Source organism: Schistocerca nitens, chromosome 5, assembly GCF_023898315.1.
Source record: "Schistocerca nitens isolate TAMUIC-IGC-003100 chromosome 5, iqSchNite1.1, whole genome shotgun sequence".
NCBI classification, from domain to species: domain Eukaryota; kingdom Metazoa; phylum Arthropoda; class Insecta; order Orthoptera; family Acrididae; genus Schistocerca; species Schistocerca nitens.
In genome coordinates this window covers 791,753,222-791,766,651 of record NC_064618.1, presented here as the reverse complement: position 1 = coordinate 791,766,651, position 13,430 = coordinate 791,753,222, and the positions used below count along the sequence as shown (strand labels likewise).

Here is a 13,430-nt window from a genome sequence, read left to right as displayed (position 1 = left end):
TGTATCACTATTAGGCATAAGAATAATACGAATATAAACATGACAGTATATGTATATTCTTCCGCGTTTGCTGTTGTCTCACTCTAGTTTCGTAGTTTATTAACCAGAAAGGATTTAAATGAGATAGCAGCAAACACGAAAGAATACATGGCAAAATGTTTATATTCATATTACTCTTATGGTGAAGAGAATACTCCATGTGATTCACAATTCATAAAAGATCATATTAGCAACCATCTCTTCTCACAGGTAGGAAAAAATTCAGAACGTAGAGTTGACCATATTGACAAACATCCCAAAGTCTTGCCAGTCGGATTTTCGTAGTACATTGAAATGCTGCTACATTCGAAGATGAATAATACGGAATTTGTATTTACTTCGTTGGATAATGTCTGAAAATACAGTGGTCGAAAATCGGGGCAGAGAAAAAAGCTCGTCGTCCACCTTTTTTTTTTTTAATTTTATTTATTTACTGACACAGAGGTTTTGGCACCAGTATTTATCTTTGTGCCTGCAAAGCATGCCTGTTTAGCGCTACATATATTCAACGGCAGAAGTTAGTTGTAGCGGCACCTACCAACATTTTTCAGAACTTCCGCTTACTTTGCACTCGATTCTAAGCCGCAGGCGGTTTTTTTTTTATTACAAAAACCGGAAAAAAAGTGCAGCTTAGATTCAAGTAAATACGGTAGTTGGGAGGGGGGATGGGGCGGTGTTGCTCCCGAAGTAGGTGGTGCGGGAGCAACAGGGAGGGATGTACACCCCACCATCAAGGGGGCAAGTGTAGTCTCCTAGTTCTGAGGGGCGACAGGAATTTGAGGAACTGATGGGGTAACAAGTGTTCTCGTAGCGGCAGTATATGAGGTGGTCATAGCCACAGGATGTAGGCGCTCCAATTTTCTCTTAGCCTCATTGTAGGTCACTCGGTCCAGGGTCTTATATTCCATGATTTTCCTCTCTTTCTGTAAAATCCTTCAGTCTGGTGAGCAAGGTGAATGATGCTCTCCGTAGTTGAAACAGATGGGAGGTGGGGCAAATGGAGTATTGGGATGTGATAGACGTCCGCAATCTCGACAGGTGGGGGCTGGAAGTACAGCGGGAAGACATATGGCTAAACTTGCAGCACTTAAAGCACTGCATCGGGGTAGGAATATAAGGCTTGACGTCACAGCAGTAGACCATCACCTTGACCTTCTCAGGCAATGTGTCACCCTTCAAGGCCAAGATGAAGGCACCAGTGGCAACCTGGTTATCTCTCAGACCCCAATGGATGCGCCAGACGAAATGAACACCTCACCACTCTAAACTGGCACACAGCTCATCGTCAGATTGCAAAAGAAGGCCCCTGTGGACTATAATACCCTGGACCATATTTAAGCTCTTATGAGGAGGCGTGATGGTAACAGCAACATCCCCCAACTTGCCACAAGAGAGTAATGCCCGTGACTGGGCAGAGGATGCTGTTTTTATCAAAACTGACCCAGAGCGCATTTTGGACAAGCCCTCCAACTCCCCAAACTTGTCCTCCAAATGCTCCACAAAAAACTACGGCTATGAAAGATTCCCCATCAACTCTCATACATACGATGTACCGGGTTGAATAAGCTTCACTGCCATCCTTAGCCTGGCGCTCCTTCCATGGTGTGGCCAGGGAGGGGAATGACTTGAGGTCATATTTCTTAGCATTGAAGTTAGACTTTGCCTGTTTAAAGACTGATGGCAGCAGCAAGAGATGACGTACTACACTTCATGGTGTGTCATCCGCCCTGATGCTACCCACTCCAACCAGGGGCCCACCCCACGGGCACCACCCAGCCTCAGCAAGGGCCACCTGGCAGGATGGCCATTGCCGGGAGTCCCGACGCCCCAGGGAGATAGGCATCTACTCTGTGGTGTATGTGGGGAGTTAACAGTGCAGGCATCAGCAGAGCAATCCCAGTGTTGTCAGGGGGCTACAACCAACGGGTACAAGGTGGCCCCACAACAATGGACTGGCTGCCGTGCTGGATATGAGGTGCTAAGAAGCCCATTGGCATCATTGGCGCAGAAAGCAACACTGCATAGTGCATGGTGGTAAATGCACCCAGGAAGGTGTCCTCACCCAAGAGATGGAGAATGAGTGGGACTGCAATGCGACAATGAGAAAGTGGGCTAAAGACCTCAGTGCACAATTGGCAAGATGCACCATGTAAGGCACTCTTCCCCAATTGGCTCGCTCTTCGGGAAAATTTTGAAAATTGGATGCCAAACCCTATAGGGCACCATCACATAAAGGACAAAATGTGAGAGACTCCTTTTAGTCACCTCTTACGACAGGAAGGAATACCTTGGGCCTATTCTAAACCCGGACCCACAGGGGGATGTCCATTTTGAGATCATAAATGCAACAGATGTAGACATCCAAGCTCCTCAAATAATAAGCTTTTGAGGTTGAAACCTTAGGGAAAGGCAAAGCTTTCTGAAGATCATAAGTTATAGTTACGATACTCAAATTCCTTTGACCGAGTTGTGTGTCCTCAGCCAAACACTACCACGCTACTACTTCTGTTCTCCAATGTTCATTCTGTTTTTGCACTAATGCTGACTTAGTGGTTCTTCTGTAGTCAAAATTTTCCACTTTAAGGAATCACACGTAGCACAGGAATCCTTCACTGGGGCATGGAACGATAAGTTGAATATCTCATTGAAAACACATCTGTAGAAACACTCCTTCACTGCACTTCTTTCTGGAACTTGTTTCTCAATGTAGTCTTTTCTATTAGGGTTGTGTGCCCTAGTGCAGTGACTGTCATAAGGTGGGAACCATTTAATATAGTCCATTACCATGTTGACAACATCCTCAGGAATTTTGTATTTGGAATATTCTTCCCCCTCAAATCTTCTCCACGTGTACATCCCACTTCTTTCTTTAGTGCTCGAGCTAATCGACCATTGATCATGCACTGGTGCTGCGCTCACAGTGTGGCTACAGCTGCCTGAGACTACAGTCGTGTGTGTGAGTTGCATTTGCATGAGAGTGTGTGTGACAAAGGCCTTATTTGTGACAGTCTTTTTGTTGTGTATCTGTGACTCAGCATCTCCGCTATATATGGTGAGTGGCAAATTTTCCTTTTCATAACATTGTTACATTCCATCCTGGATTTTCAATTGTTTGATTAACCCTTCTTGTCATTTTTAAGTTATGTTGGTTGGTGTACCAAGTGCCTTGATGGTTTGCACTAAATAAAAACTTATTATTTATTCAGAAAATGGGGCAAACAACATCAGCAGAGCATATGAGAAAACTTTAAAAGAAGAGTTGAAGAAAGATGTCTACAACCCCATAATGAAAAAGAAAGAAAGGTACAAAAGAAAATGGGAAGATGAAGGCATTCTCTAGTGAAAATTCTTCATTGGAACATTGCAAGGAGGAAGCTAAAAGAAAAAGGAAGTACAGACTTCAATTAAAATCTGTACATATTGAAGATCAGCTTGAGACCTGTGCCTCCCAGTTAGGATCTTACAAGTGTCCTCAGCCCCTCGGCAAAACTGTTTCTCAGGTAAAGAAGGCGCTTTATTTCAAGCCCCTCAAAAAATCAGCAAAAACGAAAAATCTTGTGAGTGAAAGTTTACCTAAAAAGGTAGTAACGCAGATTTTCTCAATAGAGAAGAAAACATCTCAAACTTACAGGTGATTCTCTGCTCAAAATACACATCTTTTTCATGAAGGATGAAATCAGCAGGCAAACACCAAAAACAAAGGAAGTAGGTTACAGTACGCTTGTTCGCCCACTGCTTGAATACTGCTCAGCAGTGTGGGATCCGTACCAGATAGGGTTGATAGAAGAGAGAGAGAAGATCCAACGGAGAGCAGCGCGCTTCGTTACAGGATCATTTAGTAATCGCGAAAGCGTTACGGAGATGATAGATAAACTCCAGTGGAAGACTCTGCAGGAGAGACGCTCAGTAGCTCGGTACGGGCTTTTGTTAAAGTTTCGAGAACATACCTTCACCGAAGAGTCAAGCAGTATATTGCTCCCTCCTACGTATATCTCGCGAAGAGACCATGAGGATAAAATCAGAGAGATTAGAGCCCACACAGAGGCATACCGACAATCCTTCTTTCCACGAACAATATGAGACTGGAATAGAAGGGAGAACCGATAGAGGTACTCAGGGTACCCTCCACCATACACCGTCAGGTGGCTTGCGGAGTATGGATGTAGATGTAGATAAAGGATGTAATGTCTACTGGAGACCATGAAACTGGGAAAAGAGTTAGCTTGCAGAAACATCACGTAAATACAACACTTATGGAAGTTTTTTTTAAGCAAGTTTTTTTTAAGCAAGAGAATACAGATACTGATATCAAGATTTCAAAATTTTATGAGTTGTGGCCTAACGTTGTTCTAACTTCTGGAATGTCTCACAACGTATGTGCATGCAAATATCACGCTAACTTAACTTTTTCCCTGCAACTAACATTGACCTTTTGAATCTTATTTGCTGCGACACAGAAAGTGGAATATGCATGACAAGTGCACACAAGAAGGGCATATAAATTTACACACACCAATTGATGGAAAGTTTGCTTTATGCGAAATAATATCTTGGGAGACAATGGACTGACCATAGAGTGTCACCCTAAACAGATTACTGCTAGTGGAGAAGTCTTGATGAAGCTCTCTCTGAACTTCAGTCTCATGTAAAAAAATTCAGTGCACCTTTGTCAATACAATCTGCAGCTTTCAATACTATGAAAGCATCAGATAGTGAGGATGAAGTTATATTGCAAACATATTTTGCAAAAAACTATGTAGCACAGACACAAGATGAGATACCGGTACAAAGTGCCTACTGGAGTCATACACAGATTATAGCCATTTGCAGTTGTGAGCAATGAACTGTGCCATGACACATACTCAAACAAGAGCTTCCAAACTTTATCTCGATTAGAATTTTTCTGATGGTTTCACATATCAATTTAAGAATAAATTTACCATTTCTAACCTCTGCTACATAATGTAAGACTTTGGAGTGTCTGGAGAATGGTTTTTCTCTGCAACATCTCATGCGAAGGATTCAGTGGATGGCATCAGAACTGTAACAAAATGGGCGTTTTGGAACAAAGTTAAGCAAAGAAAAGTCATCAGCAACGTGCAGGAGTTTTTAGTGTGTGCTAAATCAGTTCTGGGAATAAACTTTCTTCTCCTGACAAGAGATCATAGTGATGAAAACAGAGTCCCTCTGGATGGATGCTGGAAATCTGTTAAAAAGATAAAAGATATTCACAGCAAGCATTACTTCAATGATTACAATATCTGTAAGCCAATATGTGGTAGAAGTTTTCTAAAGTTAGATTTAGAGAAAGTGCAGGTTTTTCTACAGTCATCTATAATATATTCCCTCCTCTACACAGATCCTGAGATAAGTGATCATGAATCATATCCTGAATGTCTTGTTGACAAACAGTCCCAAAGAAGTTACATCTTCAGAACCAACTGTGGGAAAAAATGAGGCCAGTAACATTTATTTCAGTGGAATTCTGAACTGCTAGAAAGAAATCTACTACATACAGATATGCTGGGATTGCACAGAGAAGTGTTGAAGACAATGAGGAAATTCATAAAATGTGTATGAGATCCACAGAGGACTTGACAAAGGTATTCAGAGTTGACAAGAAGGATGTCTCCCATATAGTGTTTCAACAAGTTCTTGCTATTCTCGCAAATCCACACATTAATCATGCTGGGAAATCAATGTTACATTTTTTCTAAGGGGTACATTTTTCAAGTGAAATAAGTAAGTACTCAGTACGCAAGGCTTTAAAGTTACACTGTACTGAAATTTCATGTTATTTATAGGCAACAAAACTTTTCTACAAGATTATTAAAAGTGAAAGTGCCATCTACATTATGTTAGCTACTGACTCAAAAATAATTGATATAACACAATTTTAAATTAAAAATCAGATTCTACTTCACACAAGTCCCACCCATTACAGACTTCGATTGCAGTTATTGTACATACATATTAATAATGTAACAATATTACGAGAAGGAAAGTTGGCACTCACCATATGCTGAGTCGCAGATAGGCACAACAAAAAGACTGTCACAAAATAAGGCTTTCAGCCATTAAGGCCTTCGTCAACAACAACCACACACACACACACACACACACACACACACACACACACACACACACACATATTGTGCCCATCTGTTACTCAATGCCTCCTGTATCTGGTGAGTAGCAATCTACCCTTTTCATGACATTGTTGATTTCTCCAAATAAGGGAAGTTCTTTGCTGAGTGTTGCAACAGGGATAGCATTCAGTTTCTACAGGGATAGCATTCAGTTTCTAGTTGGAAGTACGGATCACCACACACCAGGTATAATTCCACAAAAGGCACAGGATGCACGTGTGTAACAGTATTTATCACGATGCGACTAACCTGCTTCATCATAACAAACAATGCAGACAACCACATAAAGTATTACTATTCTGACCTCACAATGAAACTACACTCAGGAGCAAAACTGAGGGCCATATTTTAAGATTCATTTGCAAACAACAGCACTACCATTTTTTCTTTTTCTTGTTTGTGTCAAGAATTAGTTAAGCCTATTTAATTATTATACACCGTTTTGGGAAAGATTTCACAATTTATCCAGTGTGTTCTTTGCTCAATCACTTACAGGTTGCTTGTATTTATCATGGCGTAACTGCACAACCTAACCTTATTGATCAGCCGCATCAAAAGATTGATGAATTCATTGAATCTGTAAACACTGTGTTATGTTTGAGTGTGGTCCTAGCACAAGTGATAGAGGCTAATTCCTTTCACTGCCAAGTCAATTGATGCAGCTGGTACAGGACATATTTAGTGACAAATTAACAATAATATGTAGCCCTTTCATGACAATATTATTGACATAGCTTATCATTGAACCAGGTATTGAACCAGAGGTTGTACAGAGTTTCAGGGAGAGCATAAGGGAACAATTGACAGGAATGGGGGAAAGAAATACAGTACAAGAAGAATGGGTAGCTTTGAGGGATGAAGCAGTGAAGGCAGCAGAGGATCAAGTAGGTAAGAAGACGAGGGCTAGTAGAAATCCTTTGGTGACTGAAGAAACATTGAATTTAATTGACGAAAGGAGAAAATATAAAAATGCAGTAAATGAAGCAGGCAAAAAGGAATACAAACGTCTCAAAAATGAGATCGACAGGAAGTGCAAAATGGCTAAAGAGGCATGGCTAGAGGACAAATGTAACGATGTAGAGGCTTATCTCACGAGGGGTAAGATAGATACTGCCTACAGGAAAATTAAAGAGACCTTTGGAGAAAGGAGAACCACTTGTATGAATATCAAGAGCTCAGATGGAAACCCAGTTCTAGGCAATGAAGGGAAAGCAGAAAGGTTGAAGGAGTATATAGAGGGTCCATACATGGGCGATGTACTTGGGGGCAATGTTATAGAAATGGAAGAGGATGTAGATGAAGATGAAATGGGAGATATCATACTGTGTGAAGAGTTTGATAGAGCACTGAAAGACTTAAGTCGAAACAATGCCCCGGGAGTAGACAACATTCCTTTAGAACTACTGACAGCCTTGGGAGAGCCAGTCCTGACAAAACTCTACCATCTGGTGAGCAAGATATATGAGACAGGCAAAATACCCTCAGACTTCAAGAAGAACATAATAATTCCAATTCCAAAGAAAGCAGGCGTTGACAGATGTGAAAATTACCAAACTATCAGTTTAATAAGGCACGGCTGCAAAATACTAACGCGAATTCTTTACAGACAAATGGAAAATCTGGTAGAATCTGACCTCGGGGAAGATCAGTTTGGATTCCGTAGAAATATTGGAACACGTGAGGTAATACTGACCCTATGACTTATTTTAGAAGCTAGATTAAGAAAAGGCAAACCTATGTTTCTAGCATTTGTAGACTTGGAGAAAGCTTTTGACATGTTGACTGGAATACTCTCTTTCAAATTCTGAAGGTGGTAGGTGTAAAATACAGGGTGCGAAAGGCTATTTACAATTTGTACAGAAACCAGATGGCAGTTATGAGAGTCGAGGGGCATGAAAGGGAAGCAGTGGTTGGGAAGGGAGTGAGACAGGGTTGTAGCCTCTCCCCGATGTTGTTCAATCTGTATATTGAGCAAGCAGTAAAAGAAACAAAAGAAAAATTCGGAGTAGGTATTAAAATCCATCGAGAAGAAATAAAAACTTTGAGGTTCGCCGATGACATTGTAATTCTGTCAGAGACAGCAAAGGACTTAGAAGAGCAGTTGAACGGAATGGACAGTGTCTTGAAAGGAGGATATAAGATGAACATCAACAAAAGCAAAACGAGGATCATGGAATGTAGTCAAATTAAATCGGGTGATGCTGAGGGAATTATATTAGGAAATGAGACACTTAAAGTAGTAAAGGAGTTTTGCTATTTGGGGAGCAAAATAACTGATGATGGTCAAAGTAGAGAGGATATAAAATGTAGACTGGCAATGGCAAGGAAAGCGTTTCTGAAGAAGAGAAATTTGTTAACATCAAGTATAGATTTAAGTGTCAGGAGGTCATTTCTGAAAGTACTTGTATGAAGTGTAGCCATGTACGGAAGTGAAACATGGACGATAAATAGTTTGGACAAGAAAAGAATAAAAGCTTTCGAAATGTGATGCTACAGAAGAATGCTGAAGATTAGATGGATAGATCGCATAACTAATGAGGAGGTATTGAATAGGATTGGGGAGAAGAGGAGTTTGTGGCACAACTTGACTAGAAGAAGGGATCGGTTGGTAGGACATATTCTGAGGCATCAAGGGATCACCAATTTAGTATTGGAGGGCAGAGTGGAGGGTAAAAATCGTAGAGGGAGACCAAGAGATGAATACACAAAGCAGATTCAAAAGGATGTAGGCTGCAGTACGTACTGGGAGATGAAGAAGCTTGCACAGGATAGAGTAGCATGGAGAGCTGCATCAAACCAGTCTCAGGACTGAAGACCACAACAACAACAACAACAACTTATCATCTGAAACTTATAAGTGCTGTGTGGCTGCTATCACCCCCGCCAAGAGAACGGTCAACTCATACAAATGCTTTGGAGTAACAACGAGTACGTAAATAAAATGAAACACTGACATAGGTTTAGTCATGCGCCGGACCGGTCTGAGCACATTTTGCTACACAAATGACTAATCATTCACTGCCCTCCTCTCCTTTTCCCTTGTCACTTTAACAGTTCCAGTTTTTGTTACTGAGTGTGATATGAACTGTATTCAAATCTGGCCTGGTGTGCAGAGCAGTGGCTTGTGTCACTTGGACTTTAAACGAGGCCTGGTTGCAGGTAAAACAGATTGCTTCATCAGCAGAATACCACGAAAATGCAATTGTTCTACAAAGGAGATCACTTATAAAACATCTCTATGACTCATCCTCTAATATTTCTCAAGTGTGTGGTACTGTACCAAATTAGGTGCTTACAAAGAACGGTAGCACAAATGGTCACAGGTTTCTCTGACAAATGGGAGTGTGTCTCAGAATTTCTGAAAAAACTGAACTGGTAAACACTTAGATGCAGACTAATCTGTGAAGGTCTATTTACATAGTTTCAAGCACCAGCTTCAAACAATAACTCTGGCAATGTACTATGATCTTCCACATATAACTTCCATAGAGACCAAAAAGACAAGATTAGACTAATTTCAGTATGCATAGAGGTACTGAACCAATCATTCTTCCCCTGTTCCATATGTGAATGGAACAGAAAGAAGTCCAAATAACTACCACAACAGGAAGTACCCTCTGTGATGCAATTCTGAGTGGTTTGCAGAATACAGATGAGAAAGTAGCATTTTTCTTAACTGGAAGGCATGGCAAAATCATCAATCAGTAACAACAAACTTTTTGCATCAGTGAAGACCAACCTGGGAATCTCAGAATCCGAAGGGTGAGGATGACAACCTGTGTGAATCCAGTCATTCACAAGGCATGTAGGACAAAATAAAATCCTTCTGATAACTTCTATTCATATACTGTTCTGTCGAAGTAAAAATGCCCCTTAGGTATGACTTCAAAATATTTTACGACAATTTATCATTGTTATTTTGCTACAGATGTGAACAAAGGTTTTAATGACTGTGTAACCATTTCCTTCCTATAAGAGGATACAAGAATGACACATACTTTAAGTACAAAATGTTGTAACAAGAGACCCACATCAAACAGAACTTTATGAAATAAACCGTTGCTCTGAGTACCAAAAGATAATAATGTATGAGCATTAAGATCTAGTTTCATAATACAATTTATGACTGATGTATCAGCAAATACTCATAACAATGAATAATATCATAAGTACATTCTTCATATGACAGTCACTTACACTGAAGTATTGATTTTATTCTGGAGAAAAGACTGCAAAAAATCAGACAAAAACGTTTAGGATAGGCCTTACTCCTCAATTTTTGCGATGAAGAATTTACATTTATATGGGTCCTATTTTAAAAAGATTGATGTAATACTCATAAAATTATTAACTCCCAACAAAACATTCAAACAAAATTTGTCGAAATCAAGTACTCTACAATGCGTAAAGGAAAATAACGGTACCCTCTGTGATCACTTTGGTTGTGTCATACAGCAGGGGTTTGTTTACAGTGTTGACTAACTGTTAATATACCACTACACTGTTTTGTTTCATGCCTGCACTCAATCAATGTAATTGCAAAACAAGTTATACTCTTTATATTTGGCATTTTCAAATGTATGAGTGTTCGAAATAACTTTTTAAAAAACCACAGTATTCATAACTGCTAGAAATTTGACAGGGAAGGCACATGTAACTGCTGGTGTGTATATACGCCACATTGCTAGAGAAATTAAACGTGAACAGTTTCTATGGTGCCTAAGGTTTCTGGATGTCAACTTCTCGGCAATGACGAGGCATGAAATAACATTAGGTATATCGTCATACAGCACGAACTGGCTAGGAAACAACGAACAGGTTAGTCAGTCTCATGATCCACGGATCTTTGGCAAATAAATCGTAATCATGTGGAACGTGTCATTTAACATTCACAACGCAAATTAATTTGTAAATATGACTACATGCTTAACATTAATAAGTTGAAAATATAAGTACTTTCCCGAGAAAGGATGTCACAGTTACACAGTGAGTTTTTCCATATTGTAACTATCAACAATTAAACTAACCAACAACATGAAAGTATCGATCTGTCGGTAACTATAATCTTTCCTTAACCGTTGAGAGAGAAGGGCCGGTGTAAGAAAATTATTTTATATTGTTTGGATACGTGAAGGAGTGAAGCAAGTGCCTATCACTCAGGTTAATCATGAACTTTGCTTTTGCTGTGTGGACAATGTTTATTACAACAGATTTCAAATCAACACAAGGATATCATTACAAATTTAAATCAGCATTCGTGGACCAATAGGGTGACAAAATGACTTTGTAATTCTGTCACCGGTTAATAACGATAAAAGCTGTTACATAAAACTTTCACTTACTTCTCGACCATTGAGCCAATGACGCTGAGCGTTTCCAAAACAAGTCTGTCAACTGTCGCTGATGAACGAAACCTTTGCGAAAATCCGCAATTTTCTTCTGATGTATGGCATTCCCTGCAATCTCCGGCTGGAATGTGTACGGTAGCGGACTGAACTGCTGAGCCATTCTGTGTTCTTTCTTCAGTTCGTGAATCTTGATCTTTACAAAGGCATGAGCCCATAGTAGGTATGCTATACACCCTTGAAGGTAACAGGGTGCGATCTCCTGTACCAGGTACGCAATATCATTTGACGGCATTTAGCAGACATTTGGTAATCCTGTACTTCTCTCGTACAGGCAGGGAAAACTTTCCTATTCCCGTCTGTGACAGCAGACTATATCAAGTAAACATTACAGTGGGTGGTTACTCTCCGCGGAACTTTGAAAGAATATGTCTGCAAGCAGTTCGTTAATTCAGAGGTAGCATTTGTTGAATACGGATCAACCCGTTCAGAATTACAAGTGGAGTGTACCAGAATAATAAATAACATACAGGTGACAAAAAACTAATTACTGTACATCTACTTCTCGGCCACACTGTACGCCAAAGAATTTAACTAAAACATAACAACGCTATAACAAAGATGTTACTGCAATGATTGCGGGTTTCGATGTAGCGTAATCAACCCAACACCACCTCGACCCGTCCGTCAGTTCGATTCTATTTCTCGCCAGAGACTTGTCCAAACAGCATTCTTAGTGGAGCAGTAAAAATAATTAAAGCTGTCTTCAGCCTGAATGTTTGATTGAATATTGCATTTCTTTGATTTTCATTCATTCATGTGTTTCATATTGCTTTTCAGGAAAAACAAGAAGAACTATCAGGAATTTCGGATGAGTCCATTAAGGATAACCCACACTGGCCGTAACGCCGCAGCACGTTCAAACATTCCACAACGCATTTCAAATGGTGGCATTCACACCACCGTCAATGTTACTCAGCTGCAAAAGTTTTGACAGCTAACATCAGCGATCTCACTTGATTACATGACACCATATCCCATTTTCTCTCGATACAGGGCCATACTCTCATCTTCCGTACTTAATTTCGTCCTACTTTCGTTAGATCCTCGTTGTCGCGGTTGATATCAGTTGTTAATGTACCTCTTTGTTATCTGTTCTTCGTCATTCGTTCTCTATTATTTTTTGTGATTTGTTAGGCTCGATTCACACGGTGGGCAACGACACGTCAACCACAGTCTAACATAACAGTCGCGACACTTCCCCTAGATTTTGTTACCTTCAGCGCCAGCAGCGCCCCAAGCGGCCGGTAGGTTGAACTGTGAGTTCGGCGCGATCGTGAAATCGAATAGTGACTGTTTACTTTGATTTACACAATGGTTTCTACCATCGGGAGCATTTGTAGCGCAATAAATTGCAGCAGCAATAGGAAGAAGACACCACAGCTGTCTTTTTCAGGTTTCCTAAGGATCCTGAGAGGTATATACCATCATGTTACTAAAGTGTATCGTCAGGATTCACTTGCAAACTGTATGTGTATAAATGATGAATGTTTCGTTTTAGGAGCAAAAAATGGCTAGTTAATAGCAGACGAGAAGACCTTATGAAGAAAGACCCGGTTTACCTGTATAATAATATTAGGTTTTGTTCGCTACATTTCGAACAAAACCAGTTCATGGACGCAGACAATAACAGACTCGTATGGAATGCAGTACTCACACTATTTGACATTCCAAATAAGGCACCTCAACTGACGATGAAGAGGAAACTGCCACAAAGGTTCGACAGTCAATCTAAAGCTGTAAAACAGTCCTATGACACAGAAGCAGCCAGTTCAACTTTCCATGTATTAGTGCCAGATTCGTGAGAATCATCAACACAGACCTGCTTTGATGATGA

At 40.3% G+C, this 13,430-nt stretch overlaps 1 protein-coding gene across 1 annotated transcript in view; it reads right to left on the bottom strand.

Moving 5' to 3' along the window:
• The window catches only part of LOC126259781 (RING finger and SPRY domain-containing protein 1-like), a 166,111-nt gene extending 153,989 nt beyond the window's left edge, over nucleotides 1–12,122 (bottom strand). The window contains exon 1 of the mRNA XM_049956788.1: nucleotides 11,531–12,122. Within this exon, the coding sequence (XP_049812745.1) occupies nucleotides 11,531–11,751 (221 nt within the window). The 5' untranslated portion in view covers nucleotides 11,752–12,122. The remainder of the gene's footprint in view (nucleotides 1–11,530) is intronic.
• Nucleotides 12,123–13,430: the final 1,308 nt, after the last annotated feature.